This window comes from Entelurus aequoreus, linkage group LG02 (genome assembly GCF_033978785.1).
Source record: "Entelurus aequoreus isolate RoL-2023_Sb linkage group LG02, RoL_Eaeq_v1.1, whole genome shotgun sequence".
Taxonomy (NCBI): domain Eukaryota; kingdom Metazoa; phylum Chordata; class Actinopteri; order Syngnathiformes; family Syngnathidae; genus Entelurus; species Entelurus aequoreus.
In genome coordinates, this window is record NC_084732.1 from 66,486,026 (window position 1) to 66,513,693 (window position 27,668).

The following is a 27,668-nucleotide window of genomic DNA, read 5'->3' on the forward strand; positions in this document are numbered from 1 at the left end:
GGGTGTTACCAGTTAGTGGTCAATTGTACGGAATATGTACTGTACTGTGCAATATACTAATACAAGTTTCAATCAATCAATCAATGATGGCTCAGGTGTGATTCACTACAATAGGGCCCCACAGCACACTGGATTCCAGTTCATTGAAATACCACAACACTGGTTATTGTTGAGATAAGTTCAATTTAATTTAAGAACTTGCACACCAAGCAACACTGGAGGTGACTATGACGTGCGCATTTTCCGCGCATGCGTACTAGTTCGCGTTGCGCCGGCGGACGGAGGCGGGAGGGGGTCTTAAACGACCATTGTGTGTGTGTGTAGACAAGGGTAAGGTTAAATGGGATTTACCCTGCATAACCTTAGGCGGCTTAGTGTAGAAGGGGCCTAAGTCCTCTCCTTTTTGGCAGTTACACATATTTTTCATCATGTGATTTAAAGTGTCGCTAAAGCTTGCTTCCTTTAGATGCAGTCAATAGTCTTTTGTCCAACTTTGTAGTTACCCTAATACATACTTGCCAACCCTCCCGTTTTTAGCGGGAGTCTCCCGGTATTCAGCGCCTCTTCCGATAACCTCCCGGCAGAAATGTTCTCCCGACAAACTCCCGGTATTCAGCCGGAGCTGGAGGCCACGCCCCCTCCAGCTCAATGCGGACCTGAGTGGGGACAGCCTGTTCTTACGTCCGCTTTCCCACAATATAAACAGCTTGCCTGCCCAATGACGTCTTAACATCTACGGCTTTTAGAGAGTAGAGTGCACAACTGCGCACACAACAAGGAGACGAAGCAGAAGAACGAGGAAGTTACAGACATGGCGACGTCGTCGACGAGCAAGATGAAGAAATACGCTTGCAAGTTCCAAAACGAATGGAAACAAGAATTTCAGTTCTTTCAGGACAGTTCGAAGGGGAAGGGGTATGTATGTCATACTTGCCAACCCTCCCTTTTTTAGCGGGAGACTCCCGGTATTCAGCGCCTCTCCCGATAACCTCCCGGCAGAAATTTTCTCCCGACAAACTCCCGGTATTCAGCCGGAGCTGGAGGCCACGCCCCCCCCAGCTCAATGCGGACCTGAGTGGGGACAGCCTGTTCTCTCGTCCGCTTTCCCACAATATAAACAGCTTGCCTGCCCAATGACGTCATAACATCTACGGCTTTTAGAGAGTAGAGTGCACAACTGCGCACACAACAAGGAGAAGAAGCAGAAGAACGAGGAAGTTACAGACATGGCGACACCGTCGACGAGCAAGATGAAGAAATACGCTTGCAAGTTCCAAAACGAATGGAAACAAGAATTTCAGTTCATAAAGGACAGTTCGAAGGGGAAGGGGTATGTAATTATGTTGCCTGTACATTTTGTAAAACAGACTTCTCCATTGAACACGGTGGCCGAGTCATGAACGGAGGAGAAGTTAAACAGGACAATACTGCCATCTACTGGATAGCCCCCGGAACACTGAAATTCAAGTATTTATTTTATTTATATGTATAATAAAATAAATATATATACATATATATATAGCTAGAATTCACTGAAAGTCAAGTATTTCATACATATATATATATATATATATATATATATATATATATATATATATATATATATATATATATATATATATATATATATATATATCTGGTCAGGATGCCACCCGAAGTTTAGGGCACGTCCGACCGGTAGGAGGCCGCGGGGAAGACCCAGGACACGTTGGGAAGACTATGTCTCTCGGCTGGCCTGGGAACGCCTCGGGATCCCCCGGGAGGAGCTGGACAAAGTGGCTGGGGAGAGGGAAGTCTGGGTTTTCCTGCTTAGGCTGCTGCCACCGCGACCCGACCTCGGATAAGCGGAAGAAGATGGATGGATGGATGGATGGATATATATATATATATATATATATATATATATATATATATATATATATATATATATATATATATATATATATATATATATATATGAAATACTTGAGTTGGTGAATTCTAGCTGTAAATATACTCTCCTCTTAACCACGACCCCCGCCCCAACCACGCCCCGACCCCCCCCCCACCACCACCACCTCCCAATATCGGAGGTCTCAAGGTTGGCAAGTATGCCCTAATAGTGTTCCTCAAGGTTCCATTTTAGGTCCTGTATTGATACTGTTCCTGAGTTGCGTTCCATTACACTTGATTGATTGATTGATTGAAACTTTTATTAGTAGATTGCCCACCATATGCAGTATTGCAAATGCATTCAAATATTAGATCCAAGTCACATTGATTTAATATTTTTTCACAAGACAAGAAGGAAATCTAACCATTTCACGTTAGCTCCCTCCTCGGAGACCTCGCACTCGAGCTCCACGCGTTCCCCCTTCATGACCATCTGATCCTCCAGGTTCTTCACGATCTGAACAGGAGGCTCTGGAGCAAACAGGGCGTCATGGCAGACCAAAGACAATCTCGCAAACAAGCTTTGTTTGGTTAATTCCTACCAGTGACGTGTGGTCAGAGGAGGCAGGGAAGGACACAAATAATACCATAAATGTATATTTGTCCTTTGAATTGTCTTTAAAGGTCAAGTCGTTTAAAAATGACTTATTATTTTAAATGTCCTGATTAAACACAAGGCAGAAATCTGATCAAGCTGAGCCTACTCTCTGATATTTTTCTCGTTATCTTCAACTAGTAAATCAATCAAACTTTATTTATGTAGCACTTTTCATGCACAGGCAAGTTGCAACACAAAGTGCAGTAAAAAAAACAAAAAACATGCACACACGCTCTCATTGAGAATAACAAGACAAGGCATGGCACAGAGGATTAAGGAAACTCCACCTTTGAGGCATCCACGCGTGATAATAAAAACAATTTATCTAAAAAAATAAAACTATTTTAAATTATAAGTAAAAATGTAATATAAACAGTTTAATAATTAATATATAATATTATAGTAATGAGAATACTAGTAGTAATAATAGTAATAAATACAATAGCAAATAACATAATTTAAATTGAAAACCTAAAACGAGCTTAAAACTATTAGTTAAAAGCTTGATAAAAAAACATGTGCCTTTAACCTTTTTTTTTTTTTTTTAATATCAACGGTCTCTGCCTCTTAATGATCAACCTGTATTAACATTGATTAGACCACAAGAAGTTAACAAAAATCCGACAATTCCATACGAGTCAGCTAGCCAGCCATGAAACTCACTTCACCTCACGCCACTCATCCTACCGATCCTTACCCACCTTTAACAAAAAGTTCAGTGGTGCATTTCTCCTGTCCCACCACACAGCAGTATGCTGCATCGTCAGCCAATGAGCAGTGGTTGATGGTGAGGTAGCGCATGTTCCCAACACTCTCAAAAATGTACCTGTACCAAGACAATTACAAGTTTACAAAAGCGTCCATTTTACAGTGTATAGTAAAAAAAAAGTACTTCTAATCTAAAATCCCACTCAATGCACAAAAACAACACTTACTTGCTGGGGAGGAATGGCAGGGATAGAGAGGAGAGGGGTGCATATAAAAACAGGTTAATCAGAATTATGATTCAAAACTTGCTGCAAAAATGCACAGCAAAGTATTCACAGCACTTTACTTGTTCCACATTTTGTTATGTTACAGTCTTACTCTAAAATGGAACACATTCATTTTTGTCCTCAAAACTCTAAACACAATATTCCATAATGACAATGAAAATGTTTTTCTTTTTCTTTTTTTTTTTTATAGAAATTTTAGCAAATGTTAGGAAAATAAAAAAACAAGAAATTACATGTACATAAGTGGGCGGCCGAGGGTGGAGTCGGCTCTCTTGGTTGCTTTGTTGGGTCTGCTCCTGTCTCTGGCCATGCTGCCTCCACCCCAGGAGACGATGGCGTGCAACACTGCAGAGGCCACCACAGTGTAGATGTTTTTTTTGTCGTTGTTGTAGTATTTTTTAAACTTTTGTAGCTGTATGTAGAAATGGCTGGTTACATCAGCTCTGCTCTTTTAATGTATTTAATGTCCTTTGTGTTTGATGTTTCCCTCTTACACACACGTTTATGTGTGCTATAGCTATGAGGGTTTTTTTTCATTGGCCTCAGTCTGGACCCCCTTTACAGGGGCCCAGGCTTAGACTGAAAATCCCCTACCCAACGTTACCTGTTTCTCACCTGTTTTGTAAGGGGCGGCGGAAGTTGGCAGACCCGTCAGCGATCCTGTTCTGTCTCCCTGTAATGTTTGTCTGCTCTTGAATGGGATTGTGCGGAAAATCTTAATTTCCCTTTTGGGATTAATAAAGTATTTCTGATTTTGATTACGATTCTGATTCACAGCCTTTGCAATAAAGCGCAAAAGCGAGATGTTTCAGCCGATCATCCTTGAGATGTTCCTACAACTTAATTGGAGTCCCACTGTGGTGAATTCAGTTGGTTGGACATGATTTGGAAAGGCCCACACCTGACGGTGCATGGCAGAGGACAAACCAAGAATGAAGTCGAAGAAATTGTCTCTAGACCTCCGAGACAGGATTGTCTGGACCCAAAAATCTAGGGAAGGGCACTAAAAAATATCTGCTGCCTTGGAGGTCCCAATGAGCACAGTGGCCACCATCGTCCATACATGGAAGAAGCTTTGAACCACCAGGACTCTTCCTAGGGCTGGCTGGCTGTCTAAACTGAGCGATCGGGGGAGAGGGCCTAGTCAGGGAGGTGACCAAGAACCTGATGGTCACTCTGCAAGAGCTACAGCATTCCTTTGTGGAGAGAGGGGAAACTTCCAGAAGGAAAATCATCTCTGCAGTATGTTAAAGTGGCCAGACGGAAGCCATTCCTTCGTACAAGTTTGCCATAATGCACCTGAAAGGCTCTTAGACCACGAGAAACAAGATTTTCTGGTCTGATGAGACATAGATTGAACTCTTTGGCGTGAATACCAGGAGTCATGTTTGGAGGAAACCAGGCACCGCTCATCACCAGGCCCATATCATCCCTACAGTGAAGCATGGCGGTGGCAGCATCATGATGTGGGGATGTTTTTCAGCAGCAGGAACTGGGAGACTAGTCAGGATAAAGAGAAAGATGAATGCAGCAACGTCTTGGATAAAAACCTGCTCCAGAGCGCTCTTGAACTCAGACTGGGGCGATGGCTCATCTTTCAGCAGGTCAACGGCCCTAAGCACACAGGAATGGCAACAAGACAACTCTGTAAATGTCGTCGAGTGGCCCAGCCACAGCCCAGACCTGAATGCAGTTGTACAAATCTTGAGAGATTTGAAAATGGCTGCGCACAGACACTTCACATCCAACCTGATCCAACTTGTGAGGTGCTGCAAAAAGGAATGGGCAAAGAGAAATTGGCGAAACTGTCCAAAGATAGGTGTGCCAAGCTTGTGGCATTGTATTCAAAAAGACTTGAGACTTGTAGCAATGTTCCCTCTAATTTTTCATGTGTGTGAGCAAACGCAAAAACTCCCTGAGCATTAAGTGGAGCTCATGTGAGCAACATCAGACGTGCACACTGTGGCTACACCAGCAGCACACCTGTCCCAAACCTGACTAAATAACAAGTTCAATCTCCATCCATCCATCCATTTTCTACCACTTGTCCCTTTCGGGGTCGCGGGGGGTGATGGAGCCTATCTCAGCTGCATTCGGGCGGGAGGCGGGGTACACCCTGGACAAGTCCCCACCTCATCGCAGGGCCAACACAGATAGACAGACAACATTCTCTTATTATTATAATCAAATGACAGCAGTCATTTCCATGAGATTATTTTCTAATATAAGTGTTTAGGCCCGCTTACAATGACAATAACAACAAATATTGTTTTTCATGAACTGTGTACTTGTATTGTTTGTCTGGGTGGAGGTCCTGCTTTGGAAATAATTTGTACCCCTTTCAGACATTGCATTTAGTTCCCATTAAAACATTCACATGTTGCACAATGAGATGTAAGCAGGGGATCATGTGTACATTCCTGCAAATTCCTGTTTGTAAAAAATATATTTTTATTAGTATTTATTTAATATACTAACAGCATTTCATGATTAATATTTATAAATTAAGATTCCTAATAAATGACACTAGAATAAGCACACATTTGATTGGTAAATCATAGTGTAACAACCTGTAATGACACTTTATGTGTGGTTTTGGAGTTGTCCGACTTTTTGTGTGGCTGTAAATGCATCACTGGCTAAGTGCCATATGTGCATGTGTTGGCACAAGTGAGAAAGAGCGAGCGGCTGCTGTTGATATAACAAATTGCTTTTGGTCTGGTTTGTACGGCAGAAAATGACCAGTTTTGCTAGATATCTTTTTTTTTTACTAATGTTTTGGTGATGTGTTTATGGCCGACAATAAAGAGTTTTGCTCAGTAAAGTGATCGATGGAATTCATGTCCTCAAAGCGTCTCGACAGACGTTACAATATTTGAACAATGATGACGAAAACTGTTTTCTCTGTCGTGTTCGCGTGTCAAAAATTGTTATGCGCTTATTTTTGAATTTGATTGTGCGTGGCATAGATTTGCCATACGCAGAGGACGTTTGAGCAGTGCGCAATTGCACAGGCGCGCACCTTAGAGGGTACGTTGGGCTGTAGTTACTGCCAAAGGGGCATCAACAAAGTATTGAACAAATGCTGAGAATACTTTTATGTACATGTGATTTTTTTACTGATATAAGTTTTGCCATCCAGACATCGAAACACAAAGGCAGTAGATGTGGCCTGACAACAAAATAATCGGTAGACCATCAGAATGACTAAATGGACTCTTCGTGAACAGAGAAGACCAAGAGGATGACCAAAAACAAGATGGAGATATGACCATTACACAAGGCCTGACTTGGCAGAGACTATGTTTACAGTCTAGGGAGGAGTTCCTCTAACGGTGACATTTCCTTTATGGAGGTGATGATGTAATTTGTATTTGTTTTATTTTTAATACCTTTACAAAATTAAAAAAAACAACCTTGTCACATTGTCATTTTTGGGGTTATTGTGTGTAGAATTTTGAGGAAAAAAAATATTTATTTAATTTTGGAATAAGGCTGTAACAACAAAAAAGTGAAACGCTGTGAATACTTTCCGGATGCACTGTATATTGTCCATTGACGATTATGCATTCAAACCTTCCAGTTGGTTGGATTTCTTGTCCATTCTTCAGCCATTTAACATCAACGTCAGGATTCGCCACCTCAACAGCTAATTTCTTTTTATGTCCTTTGGTCACCTGGTAGGCAGGATCCAGCTTCTTGAGGAAAGCTGGATTCAAGGACATCAAATTTGGTAAGTTGCAGCCATATGAAGCGGCGTTTACAACAAACTGCACCGACCTGCACTCTTCTTCTCCCCTGTCTTCATCTTCTTCAGTCTTTTCAGCATGCCCCTCAGGTCTGTAATGCCGTGCTGAAAAGCAATCTTCTCATATTCCGATGCTGGGGCGTGGCTGAGAAGATCCCAAATGTCCGACTCAGATTCAGAGTTGACCTGCACGGCTCTGAAATATAGAAAGAGTGGAAGAAGCACATTTTAATGCACATTTGCATTACTGTTCATTATCTTGCATCTTTAAAGTTAAAGTTAAAGTCCCAACAATAGTCACACACACTAGGTGTGGTGAAATTATCCTCTGCATTTGACCCATCCCTATGTTCACCCCCTGGGAGGTGAGGAGAGCAGTGAGCAGCAGCCGTGGCCACGCTTGGGAATCATTTGGTGATTTAACCCCCAATTCCAACCCTTGATGCTGAGTGCCAAGCAGGGTGGCAATGGGTCCCATTTTTATAGTCTTTGGTATGACTCGGCCGGGGTTTGAACTCACAACCTTCCAGTCTATGGGCGGACACTCTAACCACAAGGTCACTGAGCAGGTCTTTATTAGGGTATTGCAGTTTTACTCTCTTTAGCTCACTGCCAGGATCAAATACATATGTCAGACCTGATTATCTCCTACATTTGAAGACCACGCTTTGTGTTATTATTAGTTATTAGTCTTTTATTCAATGTGCCGTGTGCCCACAAAAATGTAGCTATAGGCTTCAAATAAATGGTAAATGGGTTATACTTGTATAGCGCTTTTTTACCTTCAAGGTACTCAAAGCGCTTTGACTCTATTTCCACATTCACTCATTCACACACTGATGGCGGGAGATGCCATGCAAGGCCCTAACCACGATCCATCAGGAGCAAGGGAGAAGAGTCTTGCTCAAGGACACAACAGACATGACTAGGGTAGCAGAAGCTGTAGATCGAACCAGGAACCCTCGAGTTCCTGGCACCAACCGAGCCACATCGTCCCCCGTAGCCCTCGGGCCGCACTTTGCACATTCCTGTTTTCATACTGTAGCACTTTGTCAACTGTTTGAGCAACCACAACCACATCTCTCATTGACTGTTTGGTTTGTCAGCTTCATTTGTCGTCAGCGAACGATGGGAATTAAAAAGGGAAGGGATGTGTTATTGCTCCTGGAACTAATCGTCCTGTTACAACTACAACTCAGCTTTATTGCAAATGTTGATCTGAAATCAAAGAAGGCGTTTGCAGAGCTGGACGAGTTTGCATGTTCTCCCCGTGACTGCGTGGGTTCTCTACGGGTACTCCAGCTTCCTCTCACCCTCAAAGACACGCACCTGGGGATAGGTTGATTGGCAACAGTAAAATTGGCCCTAATTTGTTTTACGGTGAATTCCTGGCAACCACAGCTGCAAGTATTTTACCGTAAATTATTTAGGGTTTTTTTGTAAATAGGTTAACATAATATCATCATTTTCGATTGTAATTTACCATAAGCAAAAAACAGTTGTCAACTTTAACATTTACGGATTCAACACCAACATACCATAATGTCCCATATATCGTGACTTTATTTTTTTACGGTGAATTCCTGGCAACCACAGCCGCTGGTAATTTACTGCAAATTGTGCAGATTTTTATTGTTTTTATAGTGTGTATATTAATTGACAAAACACAAAAATATAGCGCTATCTACTGTAACGATTGTTATCACGCAAAATAGTCCTTTTATGCGCAATTACATTTCCAGAGTGCTTGGATTCATAGGCACTAGTTCCAAAGGGGAGCATGTCTCGCCAAAACACAGGGTCTCAGGAAGATAAAATAATAATTAAAAATTCTGATACGTGAGAAGTTTACTTACGTGTGTGAGATACTGATCTATAGTAAAGTGTGTGTTAGAATAATTATGTATATATTATCATCATAACTTTATGCTTAAGGGCCGTTGATATAAATGTATGTTAATTGTGCTGAAGTGGTATTTTTGTATCTGTGCAAGCTGGCAATCCAAAAGATTGCCAGTTGTCTTTATCAGTGTTGTGTCCAGACTCGGCCTGCTGACGGCCAAGGCCGAACACCGCCGTGACGCAGACAGAGTAGAGACAAGGCGATATGACCTGCGTCAACTAATTTTCATTTATTCTATAATCATATGTTGTGTCTAACCGGAGTTGTCGAGATTACCCCCTTCCCTCAGCGACAGCTTCAGTGATGTAATAGGGACCTTCCTAATAAATAGAGGAGGCGCGCGGGCTTGACTTTTAGAACGTAGTTTGGATCTGTAACTAGAATACAGCCCAAGACACGTGTCTCCTCATGAACTAAATTGAACTCTGTCTCTGCATGATTCCTTGCTTCCTGTCTGATTATTAGATGTAATCAGTATTTGAACCTGACAGTGTGTGACTGAAAAAAGTTACAGTGGATTTTCTGTTTCTTGAATATTTCTTCAACTCAGAATCTGGTCAGGGTATAAGTTATTGAACTGTATCAAATAATAAAATACATATGCAAACATGATATAAATGCAGTCAGCAGTTCCTTACCGATTTGAGGGTTTTATGAAACTGCTGCTCATTCAAAGGTAGAACCAAGCAGCAAATAAGCAAAACAGAGGTTAAAAAACAGCATGTCAAAAGCAACTTAAAGCAATTTCAACTGCATTTATTATTAGAGATTTGATCTGAAAATAAATCATGAAATCAAATCAAATCCAATTAGAGGATGATTAGTAGCGGTGGTTATTGCATTCCGACTTTCTATGTGTAGTTTGTTCTGGTCATTGTAAATAAGTACGGCTATCGGAACATCCATAATTCTCTGTAATTATGAGTGTATGTTATATATGCAGCATGTTTGGGCACAACCTTTTCAACAGTGATGTGAAAAAGAGGTGAGTGATGCTCCTTCGTCAAGGTTTTGTAGTCAGTTCACGTTATTCATGCCTGTGTTTCAACCACATTAGTTTGGGGGAGTCCATAGTGGTTAGTGTGAGTTGAAGAGGTTGCTTACTCTCTGTGGATGTAAAAGAAACACAGAGAATTATTATTATCAATTTCAAAATGAAATGGTGAAATTAACTTTTGTTTCTTGACTACCTCTTCCTTAACAACGTGCTGAAGTCCAGTTCTCCGGAGTCTTCTTTGCCATCGATGCTACTGCAGAAATGTCAGCCACAGTGAATGTAATTAAACATTCATTAGTGTTAGACAGATAATCTGGACATAATTCCAATATGTTTACGGTATACACAAAATGTTTCATTTATCGGGCATATGTATGAACGTTGGTGCCGATTGAGTTATCTTAGCATAGAGACAGGAATTGAGCTGCATGAAAGTCAATGTTGTCTCTATAAATAACCCTTATTCATCAAATTGAATATATCGTTAAATAAAATGATTAAATATATATATATATATATATATATATATATATATATATATATATATATATATATATATATATATATATATATATATATATATATATATATATATATATATATATATGTGTGTATGTGTGTGTGTGTGTGTGTGTGTGTGTGTGTGTGTGTGTGTGTGTACAGTAGGGAAATATGTATTTGAGCTTCTTGCTGATGGTCTCGTTGCCTATTCCAGTTTTGAGCAGGTCTCGACTCTTTTGTCTTGCCCATGTTTTGCTGCTTTGCAGGGAATCAAAAACATATTTACATCCACCAAATACAAATGTATTTGTAACTTTTTAAGATATGTTTTTCTACATTATGGACCTGATCTACTAAGTCATTAAATAGCATGTGCAGACTATAAAATTTAATGTATTGAATTTTGTGGGCGTGTTACGGATGATCTACTAAGACTGCATGTCCAATTGATAACAAGAGCAAAATATTTAAATGCGGTTTTTGCATGTATACCAGCTGTCAACCATGGAAAACATTTAATTTTTTCCAAATTTATGACATCAACCTGTGTCGTTTCGTCATGTTGTTGACATGCAGCACACACATATAGTATGTAATTCCTTATCTAGGCTATACTTTTAGCACACAGAAGATGCACTCTGGGAGGAGGTGCAGTGTTGTGATGGTGCGTCTGGATCATTCCAGCCGCAGAAAAATGCATATATCAATATATTTTTTCATATAGGAGATATACTATAATAATATATTTTGTATATGAAAAAAATAACGCCCTAAAATTAAAAAAAAACACCAAAACAAATAAATAAATGAGTTATACTTGTATAGCGCTTTTCTACCTTCAAGGTACTCAAAGCGCTTTGACAGTATTTCCACATTCACCCATTCACACACTGATGGGGGGAGCTGCCATGCAAGGCGCTAACCAGCAGCCATCAGGAGCAAGGGTGAAGTGTCTTGCCCAAGGACACAACAGACGTGGCTAGGATGGTAGAAGGTGGGGATTGAACCTCGGTAACCAGCAACCTTCCGATTGCTGGCACGGCCACTCTACCAACTTCGCCACAATCAATTTAATTTATTTTTATCAGCCCATTAAGTCATCCTGCACCTATAAAATTATAAAATGATATTGCTGAATGGACAATATGTCTAATATTTCTTATTTTTGACAGTCCAAATATATGACACGGACACAGCACAATCGTCTTTTTCCTCATAGTAGTTTGTGCGCAACTATGCCAGTTTGTGCAAACATTTCCATTGTGCTAAATCTAGACGCAAAATAGCGGCCGCACAGCATTTTTAGTCTTGATAAATCACGTTGCGAGTGCTACAATAAGTGAGTATATTTGCATCTCCTCCTCCCATTAATGTTGCCGTTCTAGTAATCAGCATACAGTTTGCAAATTCATGAAAACAGAGTCACTAAATAGATTGGCTCACTATATTACTTATTTAGAGGGCACAATCCTCTGCGCACGAGCTTAGTAGATCAGCTTTGCACATTTTTTTAATACAGGCAAATCTTTAGTAGATCAAGCCCTATGTCTCTCTGTTATATCTACCATAGACATTGTGGACTGTTTATATAGGGGCTAAACTTATAAAATCCGCAGGGGATCAAATACTTATTTTCCCCACAGTTATGTTTTTTTAGGCAGCAGCCTTGTTGACTTGAATATTGGTCTACCAATAGTAGGACCAGACACTGTTTTTGTTCATATTCTGTTGTGATGCTGTTGTTTCTGATATTTTTGTCAGATGAGGCTATCCAATCAATGTCTCGCTGTGCTAAACCAAGTCAATCAACACCAATGCGTTAGTGAATGTACCAACACAAGACTTGTGTTGATGTCCTCATGTTGAGGAAAAATGCAAACATTTCCCCCAAAATGTTTGTGTGTGCCATGAGAAGCAGCCGAATGCATCCAAGTACCAACACTCATTCTCATCCACTTGAATCAGGAGCATGAAACAACAAGATGTGTGCATGTCTCCTGCCTGTGATCTCACAACAACTGGAAGGTGATTATGTGGTTTGTGCGGTGAGGTGACAACACTCGTACGTAACTGTGCTTCCTCTGTGTGGTAACCCGGTGGAGGAGCTTGACTACTGAAAAAGTGTCTGAGCACATCCAGCATCAGTCAAAGCTCACTCTGTTGGATCAGTGTGGGTGCAGCTGTCACGGCTGTTTTGACGGAGTCCCAGAAGCAGACCAGAAAGCACCGATGACCTCCTACTAGACATATGAGGCACTGTGTGCGTTATGACTAGGGGTGTAAGGGTACATGTACTCGTATCAGTAGTCTTTGGTCATTTTAGTACCAGTGAAGGACCCATAACGTACAGATGACCAACATTCTTTTTATGTATTTTTTCTCTTAAAAATGAACTGGAGCCTATTTCCTCGCATATACAGTGTGGTAGAGACATGTAAACTATTATTCTGATCTTTTAATTGCATGTTTTTGTCGCCCTGGTCCAGGATTACTTCAACACTGATATGGTTAACAAAACAAGCAAAAAAACAAGCACAAAATAATTGTAATTTACGGACTTCCCTGCTCCTTCATCGCCTATTCCATAGACAACATAGCCTGTGTTTCCTCATGCTCTTTGAACATTTCCTCAAGCATCTTGAGGAAAACATCAGGAGAAGAGGACGCATAATAGAAAACTGGCTGCTTAACTTGTTTTTCTCTCGTTTTTGAGCGCCGGGGTCTGCTCCTCTTTGTACGTTTTTCCGTAGGTTCTAACTCAGTTTTTCTCCCCTCGAAAGTGCTCCTGATTTACGGGATCGCAATTGGCTTGATTTTTTAAAATTGCTCCCTATTCAAATTCCAACCAAAGTCATAATCCTTAAAATGATCGCCGCAAAATACACCCCATTTGTTTGGTTTGTCCCATTTTGTCATTTTGACTGGAGAGGTACATACCTTTCTCACAGTGGTGGACCATCAGGGCCAGCAAGGTCTTCTCTGCTGGCCTAACATAAATCCATCCATCCATCCATCCATCTTCAACCGCTTATCCGGAATCGGGTCGCGGGGACAACAGCTCCAGCAAAGACCCCCAGACTTCCCTCTCCAGAGCAACATTAGCGACTTCCTCCTGGGGAATCCCGAAGCGTTCCCAGGCCTGAGAGGAGATGTAATCCCCCCATCTGGTCCTTGGCCTGCCGCGGGGTCTCCTCCCAGTGGGACGTGCAACGAGGACCTCCCTAGGGAGACGCTCGTGAGGCATCTGCACGAGATGCTCGAACCACCTAAACTGGCTCCTTTCCAAGCGAAGGAGCAGCGGCTCTACTCCGAGTCTCTTTCGGGTGACTGAACTTCTCACCCTATCTCTAAGGGAGATGCCAGCCACCCTTCTGAGGAAACTCATTTCGGCCGCTTGTATCCGCGATCTTATTCTTTCGGTCATGACCCACACTTCATGACCATAGGTGAGAGTAGGAATGTAGATAGCTCGGTAGACCGAGAGCTTTGCCTTCTGGCTCAGCTCTCGTTTCGTCACAACAGTGCGGCAGAGAGACTGCAATACTGCCCCAGCTGCTCCGATTCTAACATAAATCATGATCATAAATTGATAAAAGTTCATTTTATTTAAATGTTATTCATCATATTCTGTTCATATCATATTAGGCTCTAGTGTTGCTGTTTTTAAGTTAGAGCTTTTATCCAATCAAAATTCAGCTAGCTGGTTGCCAGCGCTGTGTGAATTCTGCCGCAGGCCTTCTGAACCGACATTAATGGCGGCTGTGCAGTTTAACGAACGGAGGACATTCAGTGAACAGACTGTTGCGATAACCGATCAGATCACGAGTTTTTGACTGCAGTAGCCTTACGTTGAACGTGACTGGGATCGGATACGCACTTGTCACTCCCAAGTATCCAATCACAAGTTGTGATTTACGAAAGCAGAAAGTGGCACCGGAGTCATACCCGGCCAGCGGAGAAAATAGCGATACTCACTTTTTTTAACCAACAAAGAAGCAGCGCAAAATGTTGATTAGGTGGCAGATATATATTTGCAAGGTCATTTTCAAGAAGGATATTTAAAGAGAAACTAGATCTTGTGAAACAAGGTCGACCGACCCCAGAAACTAGTTAAGCTGTCCTGGCGGTGAAATGGTTTGCCCGCCACCTCTACTCGAATCAACCAACTACGAGCGGTACCAATGGCTTATACGGCATCAAATGGTCGTTACAAATTGTGAGTTAAAATGAATTTTTCCACATTAAAAATGTTTGTGACAATTATTTTTGTTTTGACAGTACCACGTCCGATGCGGGTTTATTGATTTTTAAATGTGCCAAAAAATAGCCCGTTTTGTACACGAGTGACAAATTGAGGTGATTCAATGCACAGTAGTGCGCAAGTGTGTTTCTGTATAGTATTTTTCAAGCCGTGATCATGTGGCGACATAAATGATTACATTTTGTGAGGTATTTACTGAAGTTGGACTAAGTAAGACATCACTGGCCAAGGTGGGAAATGCACGGCCCGCCACTGCTTTCTCATATTTGAAAATGTATGCAGGATGACCCATTCTTCAGTTGTATTCCTACAACCTGCAACAACGCATCAACTCCTTTAAATTCTGCACGGAAATATCGTGATTGGGGATGAAGACGCTATCAAAACACACACTACGAAACATAGAATTGCCTCCAGTCTTCTGTAGGTAACGTCAGCAGGCTGATGCAGCGTTCGCCCACATTTTGGAGTTCAAAGTGGGCTTTCCAAAATGTGCTGAAACCTGTTACAAAACACGCCTAAAATCACTACTGTGTCTATTTTGGGCAGACTTTTACCTGTAGACATTTTTTTAAAACCAGAACTATGATGAACTGCCAATGTTGTCAGCATTAAAGGAGCCCTTTAAAGTGAAGAGCAAGACGTGTGTGACAATAAAATTCAGCTACATACCGAACGGTGATGATAGCGTACGATGATGATAGCGCATGGTGATGATAGCGTACGATTACACCCTTAGTTAGATCGTATGATGTCGTTAAAGAGTTTTCAATTTCACTGTAGCTTTGGGTTCAGCTTTCTCATCGCTTCATTCTGGGTTCCGTCAAACACAGATGTGAGACAGCACTATCATTATGCTTGTTCTGATTTATTTGAAAACAGAGAAAAACGTGGCTACTCAGGAACCAATCCAGGATCTCCAATCCCGGTCTTTATTTCTCTTATTTTGTGCTTCCTTGGATGCAATATACACATTTACTACCTTGCTGAGGGTCCACTTCTCTTCTTATCAGCGTCGCTCCTAACAGGTTAGCATGTCCATGGTTATTCCACATGTAGTGATGTTTTTATACCAAACAGGCACTTTTTTTCAGTTGTTCGTGGTCCAAGCTTTCACACAGTTGATTGGCAATGATGGACAGATTGTCCACGAAGTCTCTAAATTTTATAAGAATTATATGATTACCGCATTTCCAGACAAGACGCTACTTTTTTCCTACGCTTTGAACCCTGCGGCTTATACAACCATGCGACTAATCTACGGAGTTTTCTTCGCTAACCGCCATCAGGGGGGGCTCTTGCATCTTTCTGTGTAAATATCTCATTTCACAACATACCCGACATATATCTGCAGCATATAATCCTGTGTGTCTAATATATGTAACAATATTTATTTATTTTAGAATGTATTGGTTGCGGCTTGAATTACGATGCTTTCTATAGTCCCGAATGTATGGTAAACATTTTTTTAAAGCTATTAATCGAATTGCAAGACTGCATCTGAGTGGGTTCCTAAATCAAACATGTCCTTGACTGGTGGATTGGAAGGGATGTCCTAATTAACCAGATATTACTTTTGTGGGCTTTTTTTTTATGGACATATGTTAAATATATTCTGTATCAAACAAAGATATGGAGCATTAACGATCTGAAGCAAAACATAATATTTTCTCCATTGATGAGGCTATGCAAGAGTAATTATGGAAAGAAATGGACTACAGTATGGATATTTCTGCTCTTATAGAGGTATATTAGATAAGACAAAACTCCTCATTTTGAATTAACTCCCATAGCTCTGTCTATCCATTTGCTTTTGTAAAATATTTGTTAAATTACAAAAATACTTTTTGGACATGCTGTACTGTAGAGCAGGCCTTTTCCAAGAGTGGGACAGTGAAATCATAGAGTGTACCAAAGTTTTGCCTGAGGCAAAATTCCATTCTTAGTTCTGACAGGTTGCTAAAGTAAGGAAAAAACAGCCAATTGAAACTCGACTGCTTTAAAAAAAAGAACATTCTATCTACATGTGCTCTACCTTTTTTTTTAATATGGCTCAGTTCCCTACCAACAGGAATTTTTGGTTGTGCAGTACGATTTGCTTAGCTTGAGTGAACTTTAAGAAATATACGAATCAGAAGTCCATCAGTGCAATATAACTGTTTTTCGAAATGTATTAATTCTTACAATCATCAATATATAACCTGCAAAGAAAGATGAATGATTTATCATAAAATAACTTACAATGTTATCAGTAAGGTAACTTACGTGCGTCTGAAAGCTGCTCTGATGTCAAAGCCTTCAGTGGCACAAACCTCTGGAATGGAAAGTTATTTCAGACACAAAACATTCAGGAAAATGTTAAATCTAAATGTTATATATAAATGTTAATTTTAAAATGGTATATCTAAATCTATATCTTGCATAAAAATGATACATTTTAAATCTTAATTTAAATATCAAATCTAAATGTAAAATGTTTAATCTAAATTAAAATGTTAAATCTAAATGTTCCAATTCAATCCACTTTATTTATATAGCACATTTAAAAAAAAAACAATAGAAGTTTCACAAAGTGCTGCACAGAAGTTAAGACAAACATACTAGAAAAGTCAGTTTTATAAAACACTTAACTATAAACGAGTAAATACATAAAATACATCAGAGAAAATAAAATAGACTAAAATCACACAACTCTCACGCTGGTTTAAAAGCCAAAGAGTAAAAATATGTCTTAAGACGTGATTTAAAACTCATTAAAGAGGGAGCTGTCCGAATAGCAAGAGTGATATTGTTCCAAAGTTTTGGAGCCACAGCAGAAAATGCACGATCACCTCTGGATTTTAAACGGGTTTTTGGGACAACAAGAAGAAACTGATCAGCTGACCTCAGAGATCTTGTGGGGGTGTACATTTTTAAAAGGTCTGACATACTGTGGCGCTAATCCGTTAAGAGATTTAAAAACAAACAACAATATTTTCAAATTAATTAAAAAATGAACTGGGAGCCAGTGAAAGGCTGCTAAAATGGGGGTATTGTGTTCATGTTTTTTAGAGCCAGTTAAAAGGCGAGCAGCAGCATTTTGGACCAACTGCAATCGAGCGATTGAGGCCTGGTTCATTCCAACGTAGAGGGAGTTGCAGTAGTCCAAACGTGATGAAATAAAAGCATGGATTACCCGCTCAAAGTCGTTAAAAGATAAAACTGATTTAATTTTTCCAAGATTTGTGACTGTGGGTTTTAAATAAGGCATCAGGGGGTGCTGGTCATGTTAAATCTAAATATAAATGTTCAATCTAAATGTTAAACTTTAAATCTAAACTCAAATGTTAAATCTAAATATGCTGCACATATTAAATATACATGTTAAATCACAAGACATATGTTAAACATAAAATGTCAAATCTAAATGTCAAATCTGGAAAAAAAAAAAAAAAGACACGCCCACATCTCTAACTGCTGTGCTGTGGAACAGGGAAGAAGATGAACATGTAACATATGAACGGGGAGGATATATGGGCAACCACCACACTTGAACCAATCATTATTGATGACTTCAAACTCAACATACTCTTGTTTTTACCACCTAGTCAACAAGGCCACTGACGACAAACTGTTAAGACCAGATCTAAAAAAGCATCTGTGTCAATTGGTTGCTAGATACAACTGAACAGGACCGTGACTGCGTTGTTCCCAGCAAATGAATGTGACACAACCATGAAGTAACAGTACAGCGAAATGATGAAGGACACATAAACAACAAAATATACATTTTTCTACAACAAAATTTATATTTATATTCAACAGTTAGATTTATCATTTAGATTTAACATTTATCTTTAACCCTTAGATGCATTTTGACCCCACAAATTGTTGTTCTTCACAATCTTTTAAATAGGCTATTTGCATTTTTATTTATCTTTTCATAATTTTTAAGATATTGCAGTTTTTGTATAACTACCCTGCTCTTTCTCCAGTGAGGTCAAAAATGACCCCAAGCCGTTCCTATTAAATCTTCAATGAACCTTTAATTCTTAGTAACTCTGACTGTCCCACTTATACATCTGATGTCATCTCTCACATCTGATGCAACTGGAAATTAAACTGGCAGGAGAGAAACAGGACTAGTTGTGTTTGGTGGCCATGTTGGCAAGGGGAGCCACGTGACTAGTTGTGTTTTGTAGCCATGTTGGCAGGAGAGTCATGTGACTAGTTGTCTTTTGTAGCCATGTTGGCAGGAGAGTCATGTGACTAGTTGTCTTTTGTAGCCATGTTGGCAGGAGAGTCATGTGACTAGTTGTCTTTTGTAGCCATGTTGGCAGGAGAGTCATGTGACTAGTTGTCTTTTGTAGCCATGTTGGCAGGAGAGTCATGTGACTAGTTGTCTTTTGTAGCCATGTTGGCAGGAGAGTCCTGTGACTAGTTGTCTTTTGTAGCCATGTTGGCAGGAGAGTCATGTGACTAGTTGTCTTTTGTAGCCATGTTGGCAGGAGAGTCCTGTGACTAGTTGTCTTTTGTAGCCATGTTGGCAGGAGAGTCATGTGACTAGTTGTCTTTTGTAGCCATGTTGGCAGGAGAGTCATGTGACTAGTTGTCTTTTGTAGCCTTGTTGGCACAAGAGTCATGTGACTAGTTGTGTTTAGTGGCCATGTTGGCAAGGGGAGTCATGTGACTAGTTGTCTTTTGTAGCCATGTTGGCAGGAGAGTCATGTGACTAGTTGTGTTTTGTTGCCATGTTGGCAGGAGAGTCATGTGACTTGTTGTCTTTTGTAGCCATGTTGGCACAAGAGTCATGTGACTAGTTGTGTTTAGTGGCCATGTTGGCAAGGGGAGTCACGTGACTAGATGTAATAGGTGGCCATGTTGGCAGGAGAATCATGTGTTTAGTTGTGTTTTGTAGCCTTGTAGCCATGTTGGCAGGAGAGTCAGGTGACTAGTTGTGTTTGGTGGCCATGTTGGCAGGAGTGTCATGTGTTTAGTTGTGTTTGGTGGCCATGTTGGCAGGAGAGTCATGTGACTAGTTGTGTTTGGTGGCCATGTTGGCAGGAGAGTCATGTGTTTAGTTGTGTTTGGTGGCCATGTTGGCAGGAGAGTCAGGTGACTAGTTGTGTTTGGTGGCCATGTTGGCAGGAGAGTCATGTGACTAGTTGTGTTTGGTGGCCATGTTGGCAGGAGAGTCAGGTGACTAGTTGTGTTTGGTGGCCATGTTGGCAGGAGAGTTATGTTTTTAGTTGTGTTTGGTGGCCATGTTGGCAGGAGAGTCAGGTGACTAGTTGTGTTTGGTGGCCATGTTGGCAGGAGAGTCATGTGACTAGTTGTGTTTGGTGGCCATGTTGGCAGGAGAGTCAGGTGACTAGTTGTGTTTGGTGGCCATGTTGGCAGGAGAGTTATGTTTTTAGTTGTGTTTGGTGGCCATGTTGGCAGGAGAGTCATGTGACTAGTTGTGTTTGAGAGCCGTGTTGGTAGGAGAGTCAGGTGACTTGTGTTTGGTGGCCATGTTGGCAGGAGAGTCATGTGTTTAGTTGTGTTTGGTGGCCATGTTGTCAAAGATAAGAAGCAGACAAAATTAATGTACCATGTTAGCTTCTAACGTTCCGAATTTACTACAAATTTGACTTACACAAATATTGAATGATACAACACGAAACTTATAAGTTAAACATAACCAACCTGTTTAATGCACCTGCCATGTTTTTTACATCTGTGGAGTCAGTCATAAAAATGTTAAAAGGTCCCGATTTTACAGTATTTGGAATTACTCCATTAGCTTTCTGTTGCCCTACAGTCTATAGTGGACCAGGTATTTCCCCTTTCTGGGTGTTGATACTGCTGACATCAGATGTGTAAGTGGGACAGTTTTGAGATTAGAGATGTCCGATAATATCGGCCGATAAATGCTTTAAAATGTAATATCGGAAATTATCGGTATCGGTTTCAAAAAGTAAAATGAATTACTTTTTAAAACGCTGCTGTACGGAGCGGTACATATCCGGTAAAACACGGACGTAGGGAGCAGTACAGAGCAGTTGCGTCTTCCAGTCAGCAGTCTCTCCCCTCTCCCCTCTCCCCTTTCCCCACACACAACACAGGAGTTGACGACTGCAGCATGAGAGGTTTACTGGCGACGCTTGATGACCTCATCAAACCGCCGCGAGCGTAGCATAACAACAACAAGAGTGTGTTGTTGCCGGTGCTGTAGCCGTGGCTAACAAGCCAGCTCTTTCGGTGACTGACAAACGACATCATGTCTATGGTTTGGGATTATTTTAAAGTGTGTCTGACGGAAAAAAAACTGGCAATTTGCAATGACTGCAAAAAGTTGGTTATGCGAGGAGGAACCAAGACGTCTAACTTTAATACGAGCAATTTGATCTCCCAACCTCTTCAAGAATCATAAGGAGATACACGATGAATACAAGCGAAAGATGGATGAAAAGCAAACACCGAAAGCAGCCCTGTCTCAACGCAGCATTTCAGAAGCTCTGGCTGACTGGTAGGCCACTTCAAGCACTCACCACTAACTTGCAGCACATTTTTGTTACTCATACAAATACGTTAAAGCAGGGCATATTGAGCCCAGTTTATAATTTCCTGTTATACAGTATGCCAGGCAGTCTACTAAAGGAGGACTATGTTATTGTTTACTTTATTACTCTAGTATACTCTGGACTGAAGCTGTGTGCCTTCATTGTTTTTGTAGCTGTTGTTTTGAGGCATGTTGAAAAAAAATAAAAAATAATGCACTTTGTGAAAATCAAAGTATAGTATTTCCCATAGTTGTAGTGGGTATCAGGATTATCTCAGTGAGAGCATGTCTCAAATTCCAAGCTGCTGTTTTGAGGCATGTTTAAAAAAAATATTCACTTTGTGACTTCAATAATAAATATGGCAGTGCCATGTTGGAACTTTTTTCCATAACTTGAGTTGAAGTTGTTCTCTTATTTTGGAAAACCATGTTACATTGTTTAATGCATCCAGCATCACAACAAAATTAAGCATAATAATGTATTAATCCCACAACTGTATATATCGGTATCGGTTGATATCGGGATCTGTAATTAAGAGTTGGACAATATCGGAATATCGGATATCGGCAAAAAAGCCATTATCGGACATCTCTAATTGAGATTCAAAGTCGCATCAGATGTAAAAGATGACATCAGATGTATAAGTGGGATATTCAGAGTTGCTAAGAATTAAAGGTTCATAGAAAATTCCATAGGAACTGCTTGTAGTCATTTTTGACCCCTCTTGTGGAAGAGTGGGTCGTGATACAAAAAATGAAATTTCTTAAAATTAGTAGAAAAAAAATGCAATTGGCCTCATGTCACAAACGTGTTTTATGAGGAATACCTGGAATATGAACATTTTACAACTCTTCGTTTTAAAGATTTTGAAGAATAGCAACCCAGTTATTGCAAAAATGCATTGATTTTGGAAGACTGTAGGTATTGGTAGGTTTGTGCATCCAAGAATTGCCATTCATCTTTAATATTTATCTTTAACATTTATATTTACAAATTATATTTGACATTTACAGTAGATGTACGTACATGTAATATTTTTATTCAACATTTAAATGTATAATTTATATTTAACTATATTTAATATTTACATTAACACTTAGATTTAGATTCAACATTTATCTTTAAAATGTATATTTAAATATACCATTCAGATTTAAAATGTGTCTTTAAAATTGATATCTAACATTTAGATTAAACATTAAGCTTAATTCTTTTCAAATTTGACCTTTGGATTTAATATTTTAATTCACCATTTAATTTAGAATGCAAAGAAAATGGACTAAATGTGGAAAAAGCAATGCACAGTAAATGTGAGAAAAGTGAGCTAAATATTCAGCTCGAAAAGTGTGATTGAATTTTGACATTTAGGAATGTGTTAGGACATTGAGAATGAATTGTTTACAAGATTAATGATTAAGATTAAAGTACCAATGATTGTCACACACACACTAGATGTGGTGAAATTTGTCCTCTGCATTTGTCCCATCCCCTTGGGGAGCAGTGGGGAGCAGTGGGCAGCAGCGGCGCCGCGCCCGGGAATCATTTTGGTGATTTAACCCCCAACTCCAACCCTTTGTTGCTGAGTGTCAAGCAGGGAGGTTATGGGTCCCATGTTTATAGTCTTTGGTATGACTCGGCTGGGATTTGAACTCCAACCTACCGATCTCAGGGCGGACACACTGTGAACATGTAGTGCATATATCTTAGTGTGTATATATATTCCAGCAGGGACATGAAGAGGTGAACAGACACACTTACCGTGCACAACCAGCTGAAAATTACAGCTGTCAAATTTGTCCTTGGATAAAACTTCACATCTGTAAGCTCCAGCAAAGTTAGCCCTGGCTGCCAAGATGTGCATCTCAAACGTGTGGACCTGTTTGAGGGTCGATACAGTACAATTATACACGTGTAAGGGACAATAATTTATTGTTTTTACGGTTCACACCCTCAGGTAGTCTACCTTGGTGTTGCGGTCATAGGACTCTTTTAGCTGCAGGTGTTTTCCAGACTTGCTGGCGAGGTCCATCCACTTCCCTTTGAACCATTTGATAGTTGGTTTCTTCAGCAGAGATTCAGCATTGACTTTGGCCACAAATATAATGTTTCCACCTAGACAGGGAAGTACATTTGTCTTTATCATATATATATATATATATATATATATATATATATATATATATATATATATATATATATATATATATATATATATATATATATATATATATATATATATATATATATTTTATTTATTTATTTTTTTTACAAATAACTTTGCTTTAAAACCAACATTTTCATTCTATTGTTGGTCATAATGTACCTACTTAACCCAGAGTGGTTTCAAATTAAGAATGTTACCGGTTTGTCACTTCATTGTCAAATTAAATCGAATGAAAAATCTAATAAAAAGTAACAGACATTAGATCAGGGGTGTCAAACCTACGGCCCGAGGGCCGGATCACGCCCTCGGACCGGTTTTATCCGGCCCGCGGGATTTGTTTGCTAAGTTTAAAAATTAAGCTGAAATTTTTGAATGAAATAAACAGCTGTTCTAAATGTGTCCACTGGATGTCGCAATAGCAATTATTTGTATCTTTGTAGATGATGCTACATATCTAGAAAATAAACCACATGATGTTAGTACATCACTTGATGAAAATGATCAAACTACATAAATAATATACTGTAATTTTATTTTGATATATAGTTTTTTATCTTGATAGATTGCAAATTAACACCAATGAGTTGACTGATGAACATTATCACATAATTTATTAAAAAAATATAAATAACGACAAATAAAGATAGAATACTATTAACCGCAACATGTAAGTGTAAAAAAAAAAAAAACAACATTATGATTTGTACTATTTCAGAATGTGCTTGTTCTATTTTTAAACAAAGAAAACAATCTTAAATTGTCTTTATTTTTAAGTTATCGTGCCCACTTGGGAGTAGATTTTTCTCCATGTGGCCCCCCATCTAAAATGAGTTTGACACCCCTGCATTAGATTGATAATTACATGCTGACAACAGACAACAACAGTACTGGCTATTCTTACACATATATATAATTGTTATGACAGAACTATGCCAACTAAATTCTCAATAAAATATTCAACTTTAACTTGCAGGTTGCTCACCAACAGCCACTTCTCCACTTTGAGGTTTCTCTGTGAAGAGGCCAGTGAGGTCCTGTCTGGTGTCTGGATGGTGTCCATCTACATGCACGTACAGTACTTTAGCTTCATTGCACAGCGTAAATATGTATTTAGAAGGTCATTAACAGATTTAATAATGAAAATCCTACATGGCAAACATGCTTTTACCAGGCGGGAACCAATTAGGCGCAGTAAATGCGTGATTACTTTACATTATTATTACATTATTTCACAAAACTACAGTCACACTCTACAGAAAGGATAGGAATAAACACGGTGGGGGCGTTTGTATCTATATTCACCAGGATATTAAATACATAACTCGCACTGATCTTAACCACAATGACCTGGAATCTGTGTGGGCGGATATCAAATTTAAAAACGCTAAGCCGGTACTAATAGGGACTGTTTATAGACCCCCTAATCAGAGTGATTTCTATGGGGCTTTGGAAGAATGCTTGGCAGGGACAGAACGTGGAGAAAATTATAACTGGGGATCTGAACACAGATATTCAATGCAAAGATGCGCCTGTCTTCAGATCCTTCAGCAAGTTTTGTAATCTGCACGGTCTTTCCCAGCTAATAGCGCTACCCACAAGGGTGTGTGATTCCACCCAATCAACCATAGATCTCATTCTCACTTCAGACCGGCCTAAAATAAAAAATAGTGGGGTCATGATCTGTGGTCTTAGCGACCACTATCTAACCTTCTGCACCCGTAAAATAGCTAAACCTAAAGCCAATGGCCACATAACAGCCCAATCCAGATCCCTCAAAAAATACTCCAATGACAATTTAAATTTAAAATTAGATGAGTGGGACTGGTCCCCTGTGCTCGCGAGCAACATGGTTGCTTGGGATCGCTTCAAAACGGCGTTCCTAAAGATACTAAATGACATGGCTCCCGTGAAAACAGTCAGGATCAAAGCCCGCTCGGAACCGTGGATGAATCCGGACCTATTAGCTGCCATAAAAGACAGAGACAGGAAATACTCTGAATACCAAAAATGTAAAACAGAAGTAGATAAACAACCCAATAATATCAACCTCAAATTACTCCTTTCAACTCTCAAAAAGCAATGCAATAAATTAAGAAATAAGTCAACCAACCTGACTAAATCCTTTAAAAAAAATTACATTAACGACAAAATAGAGGAAAACACAAATAAGCCACGTGAGCTCTGGAAAATTCTGAACAACCAGCTTCCTGGTTGCAGCCAGAAACTTAAAACAAGACTCACCAACATCAGCATCAAGGAGGGTGACTCCCTCATTACAGACAAAATGTAGGTAGCTAGCAGACTTAACATCTTTTTCACCAGCATAGCCACAACTCTTGTCAACAAGCTGTCCCACCACTCTGGTCGCTTTGGTGTAGAACACATTAAAGCCTTCTACAGAAAGCTATGAGTATCCAACGACGATTTCAAATTAGAAATGGTCACAGCTGATGAGGTGTTTAAAAAATTGAGCGCGCTCCACCCTAACAAGGCCACCGGCCTTGATAATATTCCCTCCAGATTCCTCAGGGACTCTGCCTCCATCATTGCCCCGATCATCACGCACATAATAAACCTATCAATTACACAAGGCCAAGTACCAAAAGAATTTAAGATAGCAAGAGTAACTCCCCTCTTTAAAAAAGGAAGCAAATTGCAACCTGGCAACTACCGACCTGTTTCTATTCTCAGTTCCGTTTCGAAAGTAATGGAGAAAATAGTTTATGAACAGGTCGATAGTTACCTTGCCACTAATAAACTCATGTACAAATTCCAATCCGGCTTCAGAACTAACCACTCCACTGACACATGCCTTCTCTATCTGACCGACCACATCAAACATGAGGTGGACGCGGGCAAATACTGCGGCATGGTCATGCTGGACCTTCAGAAGGCCTTTGACACCGTTAACCACGCTGTACTGTTGGATAAGCTCAGAGCAATCGGATTTAACAAAACCTCATGGAACTGGATGCAATCTTACTTGGAGGGGAGGGAGCAGGTGGTAGAGGTGAACGGCACCGTGTCCCCCCCCCCCCCCCCCTCTCAGTGAGCTGTGGAGTCCCCCAAGGCAGTATATTGGGACCTTTACTGTTCCTAATATATATAAACGACATGTCATTGGCATGCGACTGTGAATTGTTTTTGTTTGCGGATGACTCTGCCTTGCTGGTATCCGGCAAGGACAAGTCACAGGTGGAGAAAATCCTCAGTGCTGAGCTCTGTAGAACTTGCACCTGGCTTGCTGACAACAAGCTATCCATACACTTGGGTAAAACAGAATCCATCCTGTTTGGGTCCCACATCAAACTTAAGAAAGTCAATGACTTCACCATAAAAGTAGGTGACATTGTTATCACCAGGAAAGATGAGGTCACCTACCTAGGTTCCATTCTAGAGGCTAACCTTTCCTGTGATAAAATGGCAACCAAGGTAATCAAAAAGGTTAACCAACGAACGAGATTTCCTCTCTGGTCAACAAAAGCACCTTGAGGATTCTGGCGGGAACTCTCGTTCAACGCTTTTTCGATTACGCATGCACCTCCTGGTACCCCAGCACCTCCAAAACCTCAAATCTAAACTCCAAACATCTCAGAACAAGCTAGTCAGGTTACTTCTAGACCTCCACCCCAGATCCCACCTCACTCCTACCCACTTCTCTAAAGTGGGCTGGCTCAAGGTGGAGGACAGAGTTAAACAACTTGCACTGAGCCTAGTCGATAAAATCCGCTACACCTCCCTGATACCGAAGTACATGTCAAACTACTTCCTTAACGTAAATGACCGCCATAACCACAACACCAGGGGGAGCTCCACTAACCACGTTAAACCCAGATTCCGAACTAACAAAGGTCTTAACTCATTCTCTTTCTATGCCACATCAATGTGGAATGCGCTCCCAACAGGTATAAAAGAAAGGGCATCTCTATCCTCCTTCAAAACCGCAATAAAAGTTCACCTCCAGGCAGCTACAACCCTAAACTAACACCCTCCCGGATTGCTAATAATCAAATGTAAACAATCAAATGCAGATACTTTTTCTTAT

The 27,668-nt window shown here is 40.2% G+C and overlaps 1 protein-coding gene across 1 annotated transcript in view; it reads right to left on the bottom strand.

Annotated features, from left to right (window-relative positions):
* The window catches only part of mybpc3 (myosin binding protein C3), a 74,881-nt gene that overhangs the window by 29,434 nt on the left and 17,779 nt on the right, over window positions 1-27,668 (bottom strand). The window contains exons 4-14 of the mRNA XM_062030867.1: window positions 24,606-24,683; window positions 23,423-23,571; window positions 23,218-23,335; window positions 17,201-17,249; window positions 10,364-10,426; window positions 9,815-9,838; window positions 7,306-7,469; window positions 7,102-7,234; window positions 3,544-3,546; window positions 3,232-3,356; window positions 2,298-2,403 (exon numbers count right to left, since the gene is read on the bottom strand). Of these exons, the coding sequence (XP_061886851.1) occupies window positions 2,298-2,403; window positions 3,232-3,356; window positions 3,544-3,546; window positions 7,102-7,234; window positions 7,306-7,469; window positions 9,815-9,838; window positions 10,364-10,426; window positions 17,201-17,249; window positions 23,218-23,335; window positions 23,423-23,571; window positions 24,606-24,683 (1,012 nt within the window). The remainder of the gene's footprint in view (window positions 1-2,297; window positions 2,404-3,231; window positions 3,357-3,543; window positions 3,547-7,101; window positions 7,235-7,305; window positions 7,470-9,814; window positions 9,839-10,363; window positions 10,427-17,200; window positions 17,250-23,217; window positions 23,336-23,422; window positions 23,572-24,605; window positions 24,684-27,668) is intronic.